General features: G+C 42.1%; 1 protein-coding gene across 5 annotated transcripts in view; it reads left to right on the top strand.

Annotated features, from left to right (window-relative positions):
• Positions 1 to 1354: 1354 nt before the first annotated feature.
• Positions 1355 to 17585, top strand: part of LOC129859541 (glycogen synthase kinase-3 beta-like) — a 59689-nt gene continuing 43458 nt past the window's right edge. For 4 of the 5 annotated variants that reach the window (XM_055929421.1, XM_055929418.1, XM_055929419.1 and 1 more), the window contains exon 1: positions 1355 to 2252. In XM_055929421.1, coding sequence (XP_055785396.1) covers positions 2165 to 2252 — 88 coding nt within the window. In that variant the 5' untranslated portion in view covers positions 1355 to 2164. The remainder of the gene's footprint in view (positions 2253 to 17585) is intronic. The other variant, XM_055929422.1, reaches the window with a different exon arrangement.

Below are 17585 nucleotides of genomic sequence, written 5' to 3'. Positions count from 1 at the left end.
AGGCCCCGACAGACTCTCAGAACATGAGAAACAAGATTCTCTGGTCTGATGAAACCAAGTTTGAACTCTTTGGCCTGAATGCCAAGCGTCACGTCTGGAGGAAACCTGGCACCATCCCTACAGTGAAGCATGGTGGTGGCAGCATCATGGTGTGGGATGTTGTTCAGCGTCAGGGACTGGGAGACTAGTCAGGATCGAGGCAAAGATGAACAGAGCAAAGTACAGAGAGATCCTTGATGAAAACCTTCTCCAGGGTGCTCAGGGCCTCAAACTGGGGCGAAGGTTCACCTTCCAACAGGACAATGACCCTTAGCACAAAGCGTAGACAACGCAGGAGTGGCTTCAGGACAAGTCTCTGAATGTCCTTGAGTGACCCAGCCAGAGCCCGGACTTCAGCCAGATCGAACATCTCCCCATCCAACCTGACAGAGCTTGAGAGGATCTGCAGCGAAGCCTGTAGCGTCACACCCAAGAAGACACTATGCTGTAATCGCTGCCAACGGAGCATCAACAAAGTACTGAGTAAAGGGTCTGAATACTTATGTAAATGTGATATTTCACTTTTTTATTTTTAATAAATTAGCAAACATTTCTAAAAACAAATTGTTTGCTTTGTCATTGTGGAGTATTGTGTAGATTGATGATGGAAAAAACGATTTAATCAATTGTAGAATAAGGCTGTAATGTAACAAATTTTGGAAAAAGTCAAGGGGTCTGAATACTTTCCGAAGGAACACATACTGAAACAGAAGGGAGCTGTTTCGCTCGCTTGGACGCTTTCTCTGGTGAGAATCAGACACTTGCGAATTGACGGAACATTATTAAAAGAAAGCGAGAAACGAAAGGGAATGTTTTTTAAATTTGTTTTATTTGTCAAATATTCGGCTAAGCCTGGCTTTCCTTGGCACCCATGAATACACTCTACTGCACCATTATGTGGTATGTCGAAATACCTTTAAATACATTTTTTCTTGACAGTAGCGGCAGTTGACTACAGACATAAACGCGCTCAATGGGCTTGCGTTCTCTACACAAATTTCGCATGGATTCACTTTGGATTGGTCGACGTGACCTCCTCGCGTCTGATTGAGCGTGCACAATTCGATATTCCCGTAGTTCAAGATTTGCGTAGAGGGTCGTCACTAGTTACTACAGTCACAAAGTCATAAACCCCGCCCATTTCTAAAATGTATTTTCTTAAAATGTGTTTTTAATCTCAACCGTATGGCCTAATCATGGCCTGAAAATAAGAAAAAAATGTATGTTTTCTTTTCATGAATATTTACAATAGTGGCGCTTGACTTTGTGGCTGTGCTATCTAGTGGAAATCGTGAAAAGAGATTCACCCACTCAATAGTTTAAGTAATTTGCGTTGTTTTGGTCGTAGTCTGACAAAGAGAAGTAGCAGACAGAGAAAGAAGGAATCTAAAGAGAATTTCAGATTTAGTGGAGCTCTATCATGACTATTTTCAACAAAAAAATACATTTGCGATAGTCTTTCACGTCGCCGTCAGCCAGCAAGGACTATCGACAATTGCTTCCGTGTTTATGGGGGCGAAGTTGTCACAGAAACGTCCGTGCGTTTCTTTCGGCCTAAAATCGTGAATTTTGTTCATTTGTGTCCGATTTGAATGTTGGTCGGTCTGAGACTGGGAGCCGCCATGGCTGGTGTTGTCGGATCCTTTAGTCTCCATATAAGAATATGAAGATTTGCTATTGGACCTAATATTGTTTTATTTGGGGAATCATTCAACGTAAGCAGACCTATCGTTCATGCCACTGTATGTAGCCTATTCCTGTTTACGGTTTCTTTTTTAATGTACTGACTCAGGCCGTTATTTTATAGAATGCCTTTATAACGTTAGCCTAGGTAAGTGAAAAGAACATACAAAATAAAAGGAATGACAGATTCTTGCTGAATGTGGCTGGACGACAGCTCGAGACCTGACACAGCTGACCGGTTCGAAATTAGTTTGCGAGCGAGCTAGCTGGCTGGCTAGCTCGTGCTAGAACGATATAAGAAGAAGCAGACCTCTATCGTGGAATTGGCTACCGATTTTCTTTTAAATCGAAGACTAATAGAACGGAAAAGTCAAAACACTAATAGTACTGGAAAAAAGTACGATTCGACTGAAAACGAAGCAGGGATATCTTGGATTGGAATATGTCGGGCCGGCCCAGAACCACCTCCTTTGCGGAGAGCTGCAAGACAGTGCCGCAGCCCTCAGCATTTGGCAGTATGAAAGTCAGCAGTAAGTATGACCATAGAGCTAAACGCTAGTTTACGACAACGAAAAATCTGAAATGTTCTCTGTGCTTTTTTGTCATAATGCTCTGCTGCTGCTATTATGAGACAAGGGTACATTATTGATATATTGGAGTGGACTAGGCCTAGCCTAATTCACATTTAATACTGAAATGCCATATGGGTCCACACATTTTCAGACAGTAACGTTACTCTCCCATTCACTGTCTAAGTCATTTGCTGAGTTAACCGTTGTCACCTAGACCCAACCAGTGCACTTAGAGCCACCGTCTGGTATTTTGCATGACGTTATTAGCATTATGTCTGGGATTATTGAGAAACGTGATCATACAAAATGTAAATGGATGGTAAGATATCATTGGAGCTTTCCAAATGATCACTGATCATATTATTAACGACCATAAAATAGCCTAGATGCGAAAGTATCTTTGCTTGTAGTGCTCAGTGTGTAAGCTAGTCAAAATGCCTCTGGCAGGAGGAGTGATCACTGCATTTGAGCCTTACCTCTACTCTAGAGATTGACCCCTTGATTTTTGGGAGTACCAAAACAATGGATTGGTGAAAGCGCTGATAGGGCATGCCTAGGGGAACACTGTCATGTCCAATCCACTCATTCCCCACCCTGCAGCTCTGAGGCAGACACACCATTGGTAGTGTTGATCGAGCTCTCTCGGGTATCGAGCAGGGTTAGGTCAGATGAAGCCCCGAGGCTGCAGAATTAATCCAGACCAGTAAATTTAAAGAGAGGACTGTCCACTGGATTGGAGAGCCTACAGTACGTACTGCAGGTCGGTTTTGCTAGACTGTTGGGTCAGGTGTGACCCACCGTATCATTGGTCTTTGCCAAAGGGTTTGTGAAAGTGGGATAAAAACCTAAAACCCTGCTTAACTTTTCTGTAGGATTCCATTGTAGCTCCATTTCATTATACTCACATCTAATGCCAATATAAGATTGCTTGGTTCATCAAAATAATAACTGGCACATAGGAGCATCAGCCTTTCACCAAATTAATTGATCTTCATCTAAATTCTCTATACTGGATGCTTTGGCTGCATAGGTCTACTTCTAGTAAAGCTTCAACATCTGGTAAATGAGGCCAGTTCTGACTACTACTACTATTGGAGCTTCACACACGGCCAGCCAGGTCACACAGCTCATCAGCACTTTGTTCAGCTCAATAATTGACAAGTTGCTCAGCGGATGGAGAGCTGCTGGCCCCTGCTCTGCCGTGCAGCATCAGCAGACCCCAGAAAATGGGGGCAGCACCGGGACTTTCTGATTGGGCCGCAGCATCTGGTGTCTGCCTACGTCTCTGAAGATATCCATGGTTGGTCATATGACTCCAGTCAGTCCTGACCTGCTAGTGCTTTTTAAAATGTCTGTTTACTGAAAAGCCTGGTCAACCCTTGGAGAGCAAATAACTGTCTCGTTTCAACACATCGACTTAATTACATTATAAATAGGCCAAAACCAAGTTCCCATCTTTGGAGAGTCATCCTGTTTATGTGTGCACATAAGATGACAGTGGGCTATGCTCTTTTCTCTCACATCAGTGTAGACTTACAGGGCTTGACATAAACTTTTTAGCCACTTGTCCTAGGACAGATCATTTTTTTTATTTTCCAAAAGATCAAGTCACTTGTCCTCTTTACAAAATACAAAACATATTTCTTACCATAGAGAATCAGACAAAAATATAGGCAACACACAGCCTATTGGCTTTTTTTTAAGGCTCTCCTGGAGGATGGTTGGCCCCCCTTGGTAGTAGCTAGCCTATAAAATATTGCAACATTACAATGACAACCAAGTACTTATGTTTTTATGAAATAATTCCCTCCAGGGCTCGAAATTAAGAGCGTCCTGCCATCCCTGGGACGATGAAAAAACATGTCTACAGTCCAAAACAGACTCTGGGACAGTTATGGGACCACTGCACATATATTTTTTATAAACAGCAATGAGGCTGATGCAGCAGGTCAGACCGTTTAGCTTAAAATGTTGATAAATATTTATTACTTCATATTATAAGCTCAACAATGCGCACATGGCTGTAGGCTATGCATGAATGTTCCAAAATGCAATATGGGGGAAACACTGCGTGCGGTACGCTTTTGAGACAATCTGTTTAATGTGACAGAGATGAAAATATCCTTTAGAAATTAAGAAATAGGGGAGTTTTAAAGATGCGTCAACTAGCATGGGTTACTAATATGACTAGAATTATGCCTTTGGCTGCTGGACAACAAAAGAAAGTTGATTTGAAAACCAATGGAACATGAGAAATGCTGGTTTCAATAGCATATTAATCAAGCCTTGAGACAGTGTTAATTATCCTTCATTATATTTGTCAAACATGACTGGCGTTTAACTTATATTTATGTTATTAAAAGTCTCATTAAAGTTTGCCTACATTTTCTGCCGCCTTCCTCGTATCAGCATCGTTTTGGACATTAGACTAGCCGATATGCATATCACCTACACTTTAAAATGTAGACATTTTTAATATGAAAAATTGATTTGAATATTATTCTGATCGGAGTAATTGTTTGATATTGTGATTTATATATATTTTTTTTACAAAAATCTATATTTTTACTTGTCCCGGACAAGAGGACAAGCATTAATGTCAAGCTATGCCTTGGTGTTTGCTTGCTTGTTTGCTGATGTACAAATTAAAGAACCTGGACAAAGATGTTGGGAAATAGCTCACCATAAGATTACCTTGTTAGCCCTCATTTGTATTCGGAGAAGACTTTGCCCCCTAGTGGTGTATTACATAATCTATTGTGTACTAGCGAGGAGGAAATGGAAATAGGGATCTGGAGAAGAAAGCATCAGATGTAATATCCAGCTGGGGGGAGGAGAAGGAGGACGTGAAGACTGAGTATGTGAGCATGGACGGATGACTGGGTGATATGCGGGTGGGTGTTCTCCATTTCCAAGGGAAACGTTCAGTAGGCACCAAACAGTTGAAAACGGAGTAAACCCTAATCTTGGCAGCAGATAGCCTAGCGGTTAAGAGCGTTGGGCCAGTATCTGAAAAATTGCTTGTTTTGGAATCCCAGAGCCGGCAAGGTGGAAATATCTGCTGTTCTGCTCTTGAGCAAGGCGGTTAACCCCCAACAACTGCTCCCGGGCGCCGATGACGTGAATGTAGGTTAAGGCAGCCCCCCTCACTTCTCTAATTTCAGAGGGGTTGGATTAAATGCGGAAGACACATTTTTGTTGAATGCATTCAGTTGTGCAACTGACTAGGTATCCCCTTTCCCTAAAGCGGGAGGAACTTCCTGGACCTGCCCAATTTAGAAATACAAATGTTCATTTGTTTGCTATGGTGTCCTACGGAACATTAAACATGGTAATGAAGGTCAGTTGACATGCCTTGGGCTGCGTTTACACAGGCAGCACATTTCTGATGGTCAGCTCTGAAAAAGATCTGATGTGAGAACCTGATGTGATTGGTCAAAGGACCAATTTAGTGTTAAGTTTTTTAATACGAATTGGACTGCACCGACTCACTCCCCTCAATGAAAAATAGGATTACATTTGCTGTTTATTCTCAGCAGGCTTACTACGGCCCGACTGTCACGAACATGCCAAGGGTCTTGTGACCAGTTCAGTGGGTTGTGCGTCTCCTCTGGTGTCCTGTTTCCTTCCTGTGGCTGAGCTACTGCTGCTCCGGCATCAGGGCTTCTCCCGTTGGCCTTTGGGATTAACTCCGCTGGTAAGGAACCTCAAATAAATCTATGTCCTTATTGGCGGTTGTGCCACCGGCATACATATATTTGACTCGTGCACATGATAGTCTTGACATCAGCTAATGTAGCCATAAGCAAAGTATAGCTGAATATTCACATTACACAATGTCAAAGAAAAGGGTTTGGGAATTATTTTGGGGAGCAGTTACTGCGTTACATCCCTCAGGTGTTAAGCCCTTGGTCTCAGTGTGTGGGTTATGTCTGTGTTTATTTCATGGGATTGGCCTCACCTACAGGGCAGTATTTTGGGCCGAGTGTGTGTATGTAGCAACAGTGAAGCATCCTCCGCTTACAACACTATACTTAGTGGCACGGGTGCTCTTTCCCTCCCCGTTGTGCTGAACCGCACCTTATCAGAGGGAATCACGTGCTGACTCACCGTGGCAGAGGCACTATGGCAACCTACAAATCAAGCAGCGTTAGGATATGTCCTCTCCTGGTTGTGGTTTGTGTTGGAGAAGGAATGCCAATGTGTTAAGACACATTCTCATAAAAAAAAAGCTGAAATTCATAATTTCTATACATTTCTGCCAGTTGATAGCTTATGAGTATTGCTCATCAACATTCTGAATGACGGAAAAAAAGTCTGGTTCCACCCATCTCTCACAGCTAAACTGAATTTTTTTTAGGGAATTGGATGATAATGGCAATACTTTCTTTAAAAAAAAGTAAAGGTGTATGAAAAAGGTTGTGTGTGTGGTGTGTGTCAGAGAGGGAGGGTGGGTGGGAAATGTGCCTGTGTTGTCACAGGCTCTGCTCTGACTCATCACATAGCAAAGTGCTGAGCCAGTATCAGGCTCCTCGTCACTCTGCTCACCTTGTTCTCCGAGGAACAGCTTTTGATCTAGAGGCCCTAATCAAACATGCTGTAAGGCAACGTTGAATACTCACATACCCACACCTACAGTAGTATCACTAACTTGTTTCAGATCTCTTCACACACACACACACACACCAGCTTTTGGCAGTATTGGGCTAAGACACAAAAACACAAGACTTTCCTTTACAGGATTGCTCAAGCAAATCAAACCCTCATTGCATTCACCCCCTCGCCACGTTGAAGTGACACATTATTCCTCGTGGATAAGCTGTTGTGTGCAATGGGCTTCACTTTCTCCCCAGTGTACTGCCCTGCTACAGTGCGTGCAGAAGGTAGACCCTTGTAATATAACAGCTAATCATATAGTGCTCAGGCCCTGCAGGCCTGCGCTCCAATCGTAATTGTATTTGTCTGTCTGTGTGAACGCATCAGTCTCAGTCTGTCTGCTGAACGTGGCGGCTGGGAATGTGGCCCCAGATATGAAGAACTGGTATTAGCAGCATCATGACGCAACTGCAAACCTAGAACAGCTTGTGACTCGCTCGCTTGCTTAGTTACTCGCTCTGCATCCTGCCCCCTCTGAGGAGTTTCCAAAGCAGCTGGCCAAGAACAAAAAAAGTATTTAGCTTTTATCGCCTGCCCTTATAAAGATTTTTTTTAAATGAAATCTATACTGCAGTCAATGGCAGTACTGTGTATGCAGGGTTGGGTAGGTTACTTTCTAAATGTAATCTGTTAGTTACTAGTTACATGTCCAAAATTGTAATCAGTAATGTAATTTTTTGGATTACCTAAACTCGGTAACGTAATCTGATCACTTTCAGTTACTTTTGGATTACTTTCCATTAGGCATTAGAAGAAGACAAAAATGATCTATCAAATGTACTTGGTGTGTCATCATAGTGGTGTCTGACTTGGGCCTTGTTTCAACGCTGAATTTAATGTCATTGAGAAAACAAAGGTGGGATAGTATATTTTTTCACAAACATACTTTCTGCATTTAATCCAAGAAGTAATCTAGTTTTTCAAGTGTCTAATCTGATTACAATATTTTAGCTGGTAACAAAGCTGGTTAGTTGTTTCGTAGTCAGATTACATGTAATAATTCATTCCCCAACCCTGTATTTGTGTGAGGAGGATTGTTTTGATTGCGAAGCTTGTTTTCAAGAACTGAGTGACCATATGACAGCTGTGTCTCTGAAACCAGATCTCTATCATTTCCAACCTAAGAGCATCATGTGTTGTCTGTGTCCGCTTGTTTGCGTCGCCTGCAAGTCTGTGAATGGTTCTCTGCTTGCATTCCTCCCTGCGTACATTTGATAATGTGCATCTGGGTAGTGTATCGACTCAGTGTTGATAATGGTAGCCAGTGTGATGTTATGATGATAGTGTGAGTCAGTGTACAGAAGGAAATGAAAGGCTTTGATGTTGACGTGGGCCGAGCCTCTGGTCCCTGTAGGGAGGGGAAATGGCTCACCACCAGCCAGGCTCTGGAATGTGCGAGGAAAATTTAGGTATCTGTGCTCAGGCCTCGGTACTACCGGGAACACATTACATGAGTTCTGCAATCCAAGAGGTTTCGCATTACCTTTCCATTACACAACTCTGTAAAATGTCTAATTAAAAGTTGTAAGATGCCTGGCTTTCATGTGTAGTTCATAGCAGAATGTTGGGCATTCTATGGAAAGTGTATCAGTAACATAACAATTTCAAACATAATATTTTCGTAGTATTAACCCCAATGGTGATTAATGGGGGATCACATTAATCTGAAGGTATCAACATAATATGTCAAAAAAATCCTGTGACACTGTTTGAGACAGTCCTGTAACTGTCTGACTGTCAGTCAGGCAGTATCTCTGTCTGTTCAGCAAGAGGTATTTTTTCTCTCTGGATTTAAGACAGTCTAAACTAAACCTTTCCAATCTAAGCCTTAAGGGTGTCCCACAACAAGGGGTATAAACCTGTTGACAGAGCAATAATACTAAACCCTTTGTTCAGAAATGGTACAGAGCTCTATCTGGTCAATTCTTTCCATGTTTTCTGTGGGGCTGACCCTCCATAACCCACATCCTAGCCCCGACTTAGGAAATGGGAAGCCGTCAGTGTTAGGGGCCAGTCAGTCAGTCCCTTATAGGAATGAAGGGAGGGTTGGGCTGTCAGTAGACCAGGGCTCTCCAACCCTGTTCTTGGAGAGCTACCATCCTGTAGGTTTTTTGCTCCAACCCTAATCTAGTGCACCTGATTGTAATAATTAGCTGGTTGATTAACTGAGGGTTGGAGAGCGAACCTACAGGAAGGTAGCCCCCCAGGAACAGGGTTGGAGAGCCCTGCAGTAGATCATTGAACTAATGGATCTGGTCATGTGATCAAATCAAATTAAATGTTATTTGTCACATGCGCCCGAATACAAGTATAGACTTGACCGTGAAATGGTTACTTACAAGCCCTTAACCAACAGTGCAGTTCAAGAAGAAGAAAATATTTACCAGGTAGACTAAAATAAAAAGTAATAATAAAAGTAACACAAGAATTACAATAACAAGGTTATAAACAGGGGCAACCGGTACCGAGTCAGTGTGCGGGGGTACAGGCTAGTTGAGGTAATCTGTACATGTAGGTGGGGGCGAAGTGACTATGCATAGGTAACAAACAAACACAGCGAGTGTACAAAAGGGATGCGTGGAGGGGTCCATGTAAATTGTCCGGTGGCTATTTTATGAATTGTTCAGCAGTCTTATAGTCTGGCTTGTGGGTAGAAACCTGTTGAGGAGCCTTTTGGTCCTAGACTTGGCTTGCCATGCTGGAGCAGAGAAAACAGTCTATAACTTGGGTGACTGGAGTCTCTGACAATTTTATGGGCTTTCCTCTGACACCGCCTATTATATAGGTCCTGGATGGCAGGAAGCTTGGCCCCAGTGATGTACTGGGCCATTCGCACTACCCTCTGTAGTGCCTTACGGTCAGATGCCAAGCAGTTGCCATACCAGGTGGTGATGCAACCTGTCAGGATGCTCTTGATGGTGCAGCTGTAGGACCTTTTGAGGGTCTGGGTACCCATGCCAAATCTTTTCAGTCTCCTGAGGGGGGGAAAAGGTTTTGTTGTGCCCTCTTCACGACTGTCTTGGTATGTTTGGACCATGATAGTTTGTTGGTGATGTGGACACCAAGGGACTTGAAACTCTCGACCCGCTCCACTACAGCCCTGTCGATGTTAATGGGGGCCTGTTCGGCCCGCCTTTTCCTGTAGTCCATGATCAGCTCCTTTGTCTTGCTCACATTGAGGGAGAGGTTGTTGGTCAGAGAACACTGCCAGTTCTCTGACCACCTCCCTATAGGCCGTCTCATCGCTGTTGGTGATCAGGCCTACCACTGTTGTGTCGTCAGTAAACTTAATGATGGTGTTTGGAGTCGTGTTTGGCCACGCAGTTGTGGGTGAACAGGGAATATAGGAGGGGACTAAGTACACCCCTGAGGTGTCCCAGTGTTAAGGATCAGCGTGGCAGACGTGTTATTGCCTACTCTTACCACCTGTGGGCGGCACATCAGGAAGTCCAGGATCCAGTTGCGAAGGGAGGTGTTTAGCCCCAGAGTCCTTAGTTTAGTGACGAGCTTCGTGGGCACTATGGTGTTGAACGCTGAGCTGTAGTCAATGAACAGCATTTTCACGTAGGTGTTCCTTTTGTCCAGGTGAGAAAGGGCAGTGTGGAGTAGAGGTCAACCGATTATGATTTTTCAACGCCGATATCGATTTTTGGAGGACCAAAAAAAACGGATTAATCGCCTTTTTTTTTTTATATAGAATTTTTTTGTTTATTTGATTTATTTATTATTATTTTTTTTAAATATTTTTTAATTTAAAAAAATATATATATTTGTAATAATGACAATTATAACAAGACTGAACAAACACTTTTATTTTACCTTAATATAATACATAAATAAAATCTTTAGTCTCAAATAAACAAATAAACATGTTCAATTTGTTTAAATAATGCAAAAAAACAGCATTGGAGAAGAAAGTAAAAGTGCAATATGTGCCGAGAAGAAAGTAAAAGTGCAATATGTGCCATGTAAAAAAGCTAACATTTAAGTTTCTTGCTCAGAACATATGAAAGCTGGTGGTTCATAGGACCTCTCTCTATACCATTTGTGTTTTATATACCTTTGACTATTGGATGTTCTTATAGGCACTATAGTATTGCCAGCCTAATCTCGGCAGTTGATAGGCTAGAAGTCAAAAACAGCGCTGTGCATCAAGCATTGCTCAGAGCTGCTCGCAAACGCAGTAAAGTGCTGTTTGAATGAATGCTTACGAGCCTGCTGCTGCCTTCCAACGCTCAGTCAGACTGCTCTATCAAATCATAGACTTAATTATAATAAACACACAGAAATACGAGCCTTAGGTCATTGATATGGTCAAATCCAGAAACGATCATTTCGAAAACAAAACATTTATTCTTTCAGTGGAATACGGAACAGGTGGCAACCCTAAGTCTAAATATTGCTGTTACATTGCACAACCTTCAATGTTATGTCATAATTATGTAAAATTCTGGCAAATTAATTAAGGTCATTGTTAGGAAGAAGTGGTCTTCACACCGTTCGCAAGGAGCCAGGCGGCCAAAACTGCTGCAAATACCCTGACTCTGCTTGCACTGAACGCCTTAGAAGTGACACAATTTCCCTAGTTAATATTGCCTGCTAACATGAATTTCTTAACTAAATATGCAGGTTTAAAAAAATATGTACTTGTGTATTGATTTTAAGAAAGGCATTATTTATTGTTAGGTGCATTGGTGCAACGATTGTGCTTTTTTCGCGATTGCACTTTTATTAAGTCGTCACCCGTTTGGCGAAGTAGGCTGTGATTCGATGATGCATTAACAGGCACCGCATTGATTTTATGCAACACAGGACAAGTTAGTAAAACTAGTAACATCATCAACCATGTGTAGTTAACTATTGATTATGTTAAGATTGATTTGTTTTTTATAAGATAAGTTTAACTTCTCTAGGATAGGGGGCAGCATTTTCACTTTTGGATAAATAGCATGCCCAATTTCAACTTCCTTCTACTCATCCCCAGAATATAAGATATGCATATTATTAGTAGATTTGGATAGAAAACACTCTGAAGTTTCTAAAACTGTTTGTCATGTCTGTGAGTAACAGAACTTATGTAGTAGGCAAAACCCCGGGGACTAACCATTCAGATTTTTTTTTTAGGTCACTGTCTGTTCAATGAGTTTTCATTGGGATACTACATTTCTAATCAACCTGTTTGCAGTTCCTACCGCTTCCACTGGATGTCACCAGTCTTTGGAAATTGGTGGAGGTTATTACTTTGTGCAATGAAGAAGTACGGCCATCTGGAATCAGTGTAACGTTATGTGTACTGTTTGAGAGTTGCGCAAGACTAGAAAAGTAGCGTTAGTTTGTTGTCCTCCTGTATTGAAAACAGATAGACCCGTCTTCAATTTGATCGATTATTAACGTTTAAAAATACCTAAAGTTGTATTACAAAAGTAGTTTGAAATGTTTTGGCAAAGTTTAGAGGTAATTCTTTAGATATTTTGTAGTGACGTTGCGCAAATTGGAAGCTGTTTTTTTCTGGATCAAATGCGCCAAATAAATGGACAATTTGGATATATATGGACGGAATTTATCGAACAAAAGGACCATTTCTGATGTTTATGGGACATATTGGATTGCCAACAAAAGAAGCTCGTCAAAGGTAAGGCATGATTTTTATTTCTGCGTTTTGTGTTGAAATATGCTACACTCTCTTTGTTTACTGTTGTGCTATCATCAGATAATAGCATCTTATGCTTTCGCCGAAAAGCCTTTTTGAAATATGACATGTTGGCCGGATTCACAACGATTGTAGCTTTAATTTGGTATCTTACATGTGTGATTTAATGAAAGTTTGATTTTATATCATTTTTTTTTATTTGGCGCTCTACATTTTTTCCCTGGCTATTGGCCAAGTGGGACGCAAGCGTCCCGCCTATCCCAGAGAGGTTAATGCTAGCTAGCAACTTACCTTGGCTCCTTGCTGCACTCCCGTTACAAGTGGTCATCCTGCCACGCAGTCTCCTCGTGGATTGCAATGTAATCGGTCATAATCGACGTCCAAAAATGCCGATTACGGATTGTTATGAAAACTTGAAATCGGCCTTAATTAATCGGCCATGTCGATTTAATCGGTCGACCTTTAGTGTGGAGTGCGATTGAGATTGTGTCATCTGTGGATCTGTTGGAGCGGTATGCGAATTGGAGTGGGTCTAGGGTGTCCGGGAGGATGCTGTTCATGTGAGCCAATACCAGCCTTTCAAATCACTTCATGGCTACCGACGTGAGTGCCATGGGGCGGTAATCAATTAGGCAGGTTACCTTCACGTCCTTGGGCACAGGGACTATGGTGGTCTGCTTGAAACGTGTAGGTATTACATAGTCAGTGAGAGGTTGAAAATGTCAGTGAAGACAGTTGGTCTGCGCATGCTTTGAGTACACGCCCTGGTAATCCGTCTTGCCCAGCAGCTTTGTGAATGTTGACCTGTTTAAAGGTTTTGTTCACATCAGCTACCGAGAGAGTTATCACATAGTCATCCAGAACAGCTAGTGCTCTCGTGCATGCTTCAGTGCTGCTTGCCTCGAAGTGAGCATAAAAGGCATTTAGCTCGTCTGGTAGACTCACGTTACTGGGCAGCTTGCGTCTGGGTTTCCCTTTTGTAGCCCGTAAATAGTTTTCAAGCCCTGCCACATCTGACACGCATCAGAGCCGGTGTAGTAAGATTCAATCTTAATCCTGTATTGACGCTTTGCTTGTTTGATGGTTCGTCTGAGGGCATAGCAGGATTTCTTATAAGCATCCAGATTAGTCTCCAACTCTAGCCTTAAGCTCAATGCTGCTGTTGCCTGTAATCCATGGCTTCTGGTTGGGATATGTACGTACAGTCACTGTGGGGACGACATCATCGACGCACTTAATGGAGAAGCCGATGACTAAGGTGGTGTATTGCTCAATGCCATTGGATGAATCCCGGAACATATTCCAGTCTGTGCTAGCGAAACAGTCCTGTAGTGTAGCATCCGCGTCATCTGACCACTTCCGTATTGAATGAGTACTTTCTGCTTTAGTTTTTGCTTGTAAGCAGGAATCAGGAGGATAGAATTATGGTCAGATTTGCCAAATGGAGGGCGGGGGAGAGCTTTGTATGCATCTTTCTGTGTGGAGTAAAGGTGGTCTACGATTTTATTACTTTTTTCCCCCTGGTTGCACATGTGACATGCTGGTAATTTTTTTTTGTAAAACTGATTTCAGTTTGCCTGCATTAACGGCCCCGGAGCGCCGCTTCTGGGTGAGCATTTTCTTTTTTGCTTTTGGCCTTATAGAGTTGGTTGAGAGCAGTCTTAGTGCCAGCTTTGTTTTTGTGGTGGTAAATAGACGGCTACGAATAATACAGATAGTGCAGTCTACAGCTTATTATAAGGTACTCTACCTCAGGCGAGCAATACCCCGAGACTTCTTTAATATTAGACTTCGCGCACCAGCTGTTATTCACAAAAAGACACACACCCCCACCCCTCGTCTTACCAGAGGTCTCTGTTCTGCCGGTGCATGGAAAATCCTGCTAGCTCACATATTGTTTTTATCTTCGTTCAGCCACGTCTCGGTGAAACATAAATGTTAGTTTTTAATGTCCCGTTGGTAGGATAATCTTAATCGTAGGTCGTCCATTTTATTGTCCAATGATTAGCAAGAAGAATGGGAGGCAGTGGGAGTTTACTTGCTCGCCTCCAGATTTTCAGATGGATGCCCGATCTGCAACCACTTTTCCGGCGTCTTTTCTTCACGCAAAAGGCGTGGATCTGGGCCTGTTCCAGGGAAAGCAGGATATCCTTCTCATCGCTCGTTAAAGGAAAAAGTTTCTTCCAGTCCGCAGTGAGTAATCGCTTTTCTGATGTCCCGAGGTTCTGTTGATGATAATTATTTTACTTGAGACAGGAGACCAAGTGGAGACATAGGACGAGGTGGATAATTTTATAATAAGGCAGGTTTATTCAAGTGTAAAAATATTATGCAAAGCGTGCAGCACGGCTCTTTTCTATCCGATCCGTATGGGGTCATTTGGAAAAGAGCGAGTTTCCACAGTCATACAGTTTTATATATAGACAACAAGCAAAGTAGGTTGATCTGCGAGTCTGGCCTTCCGATTGGTCGGTCTGGGTCTTGGGTAGTCCTGATCAGGCCTGGTGACCACGTTCCATTGGTTCCTGAGAGTTCTTTGTCCTGAGGTCCAACCATGGGTTGGGTGTGTCTGTGTGATTGTCATGGGGGAGGGGAATTGTGGGTGCCGTGTATATGTCCTATGTGTCCAGCATATGTCCAAGAGAAAGAGGGGGTGTGTATGTTGTGTCAACTTATAGGTAATGTTGAGAAGTTGTTAGAACAAGTTACCAATATCTAATACAATTTCTTACAGTTCTTTCCGGTCATAAGAGACAGTAGTAGCAGCAACATTATGTACACAATAAGTAAAAAAATAAGTTACACAAAAAGATTTACAAAATGGCACAATTGGTTGGGAGAATGTAAAATGTCAGCCATGTTCTTCGGCGCCATCTTTTCTTTGTAGGCTAGCCTAACTGTGTTCAAATACTCATACTAACCGTACTATTTGTGACGTGAATTGAATATATAGTATGCTTATTAGTCATAGTATAGATATAGTTAGTATGCCAAAAGTTCCCGGATGTCGTACTAAATTGGCCAAAATACGAAGTATACATGCAGGGGACATTGTTTCTGTGCTTTTAGAGCCCATAATGCAATTCTTCCATTTTAAGAAAATACCTAAAACAATTAAGAGAGAAGAATAACAAATAATTAAAGAGTTGTTCAGGAGTCAGGGGCAGGTCCACAGAAATATAATTACTCGGAGGGTTAAAGACCCATCAGACCACTGCAATTTTACTCAATACTCATCGCAGAACAGGACTTAGGAATGTCTGTTCTAGTAATTGTATTTCTGTGGTAGGAATCCAATTGGCCAGTCTATCAGACCCAATCTCTTCATGCAGTGCTAAGCTGAGAGAGAGCAGCCACTGGATTGACGTTCCTGTGTGTGACTAGAGGATTATTGCACAGCTGCCCAAAGTGTGATGCAGCGGTCAGGGTAGGGATTTTCATTAACTTCTTGGCGCACAGATCCCGATTACGGGACCATTTTCCTAAACAACCGCTGAATTGCAGAGCGCCAAATTCAAAAATAATACAACAAATATTTATAATCATGGAATCACAAGTGAAATATACCAAAACACAGCGTAGCTTGTTGTTAATCCACCTATCGTGTCAGATTTTGAAAATATGCTTTACAGCGAAAGCAATCCAAGCGTTTGTGAGTATCAATCACTAGACAAAACAGTAAGAACAGCTAGCCCCAAATTAGCATGGTCACGAAAGTCAGAAAAGCAATAAAATTAATCGCTTACCTTTGATAATCTTCAGATGTTTGCACTCACGAGACTCCCAGTTACACAATAAATGTTCTTTTTGTTCGATAGATATTAGTTTTATAACCAAAAACCGCCATTTGGTTTGCGCGTTATGTTCAGAAAACCACAGCCTCGTTCCGTTCCTGAAAGGCATACGAAAATTCCAAAAAGTATGCGTAATGTTTGTATAAACATGTCAAACGTTTTTTATAATCAATCCTCAGGTTGTTTTTAACATACATAATCGCTAATATTTCAACCGGACGGTAACCTATTCAATAAAAGAGAGAAAGAAAATGTCGAGCTACCCCTCTTGCGCGCAGGAACTAATCAAAGGACACCTGACTCGTTTTGAAAAATCTCACTAATTTTTCAAAATAAAAGCCTGAAACTATGTTTAAAGCCTGGTCACAGCCTGAGGAAGCCATTGGAAAATGAATCTGGTTGATACCCCTTTAAATGGAACAGGGTCAGACAATGAAACGGGGATAAAAAAAAATTAAAATGCACTTCCGGGTTGGATTTCCCCAGGTTTTCGCCTGCAAAATCAGTTTTGTTATACTCACAGACAATATTTTGACAGTTTTGGAAACTTTAAAGTGTTTTCTATCCTAATCTGTAAATTATATGCATATTCTACGATCTGGGCCTGAGAAATAGTCTGAGAAATAGTCTGTTTACCTTGGGATATAATAAATTTATTTAATAATAAATAAATCTGGCCCCTAGCGTCAAGAAATTAAGGGCCTTTTGCTCTAATGTGCTTTGCTCTGTCTCTCCTTTCAGACCCAGGGATGAGTACGGGGGTGTTGTTAGAGGATTTACCACAGGAAGAGGTGTTGAGGCCTACACCTTGGTGTCGGGTTTCTCTTTTGACATTTCAAGGATAAACAATAGTCACTGACTGTAGACACTGTCAAACGCATTAGGATAATGAACACTCTCGTCAAATCTGTAATCTCTGATTGTCAGTCTTTAACTTCAGTGATCACCATTATAATCAACGTTGTCCTCATTACAATTCCATCCCCATGCAGTAGTAACATGGTGTCAGGCTTCCGGTTGGGTGCTTGTTTTCTGTGCATGTGTGTTCAGAGGAGGAGGAGATGCCTAATTTGGCAGTACTCTCTGCGCTGTCCCTCCCTTCCCCGTCAGGCTTTGGCAGCTCTGACATTTTGCTCCACTTTCCTGCTACTCAGCAGAGAAAGGGAGGAAGTGCGTGACCTGGAGTGGTCT

This window comes from Salvelinus fontinalis, chromosome 7 (genome assembly GCF_029448725.1).
Source record: "Salvelinus fontinalis isolate EN_2023a chromosome 7, ASM2944872v1, whole genome shotgun sequence".
NCBI lineage: Eukaryota > Metazoa > Chordata > Actinopteri > Salmoniformes > Salmonidae > Salvelinus > Salvelinus fontinalis.
This window is presented reverse-complemented; position numbering and strand designations above follow the sequence as displayed.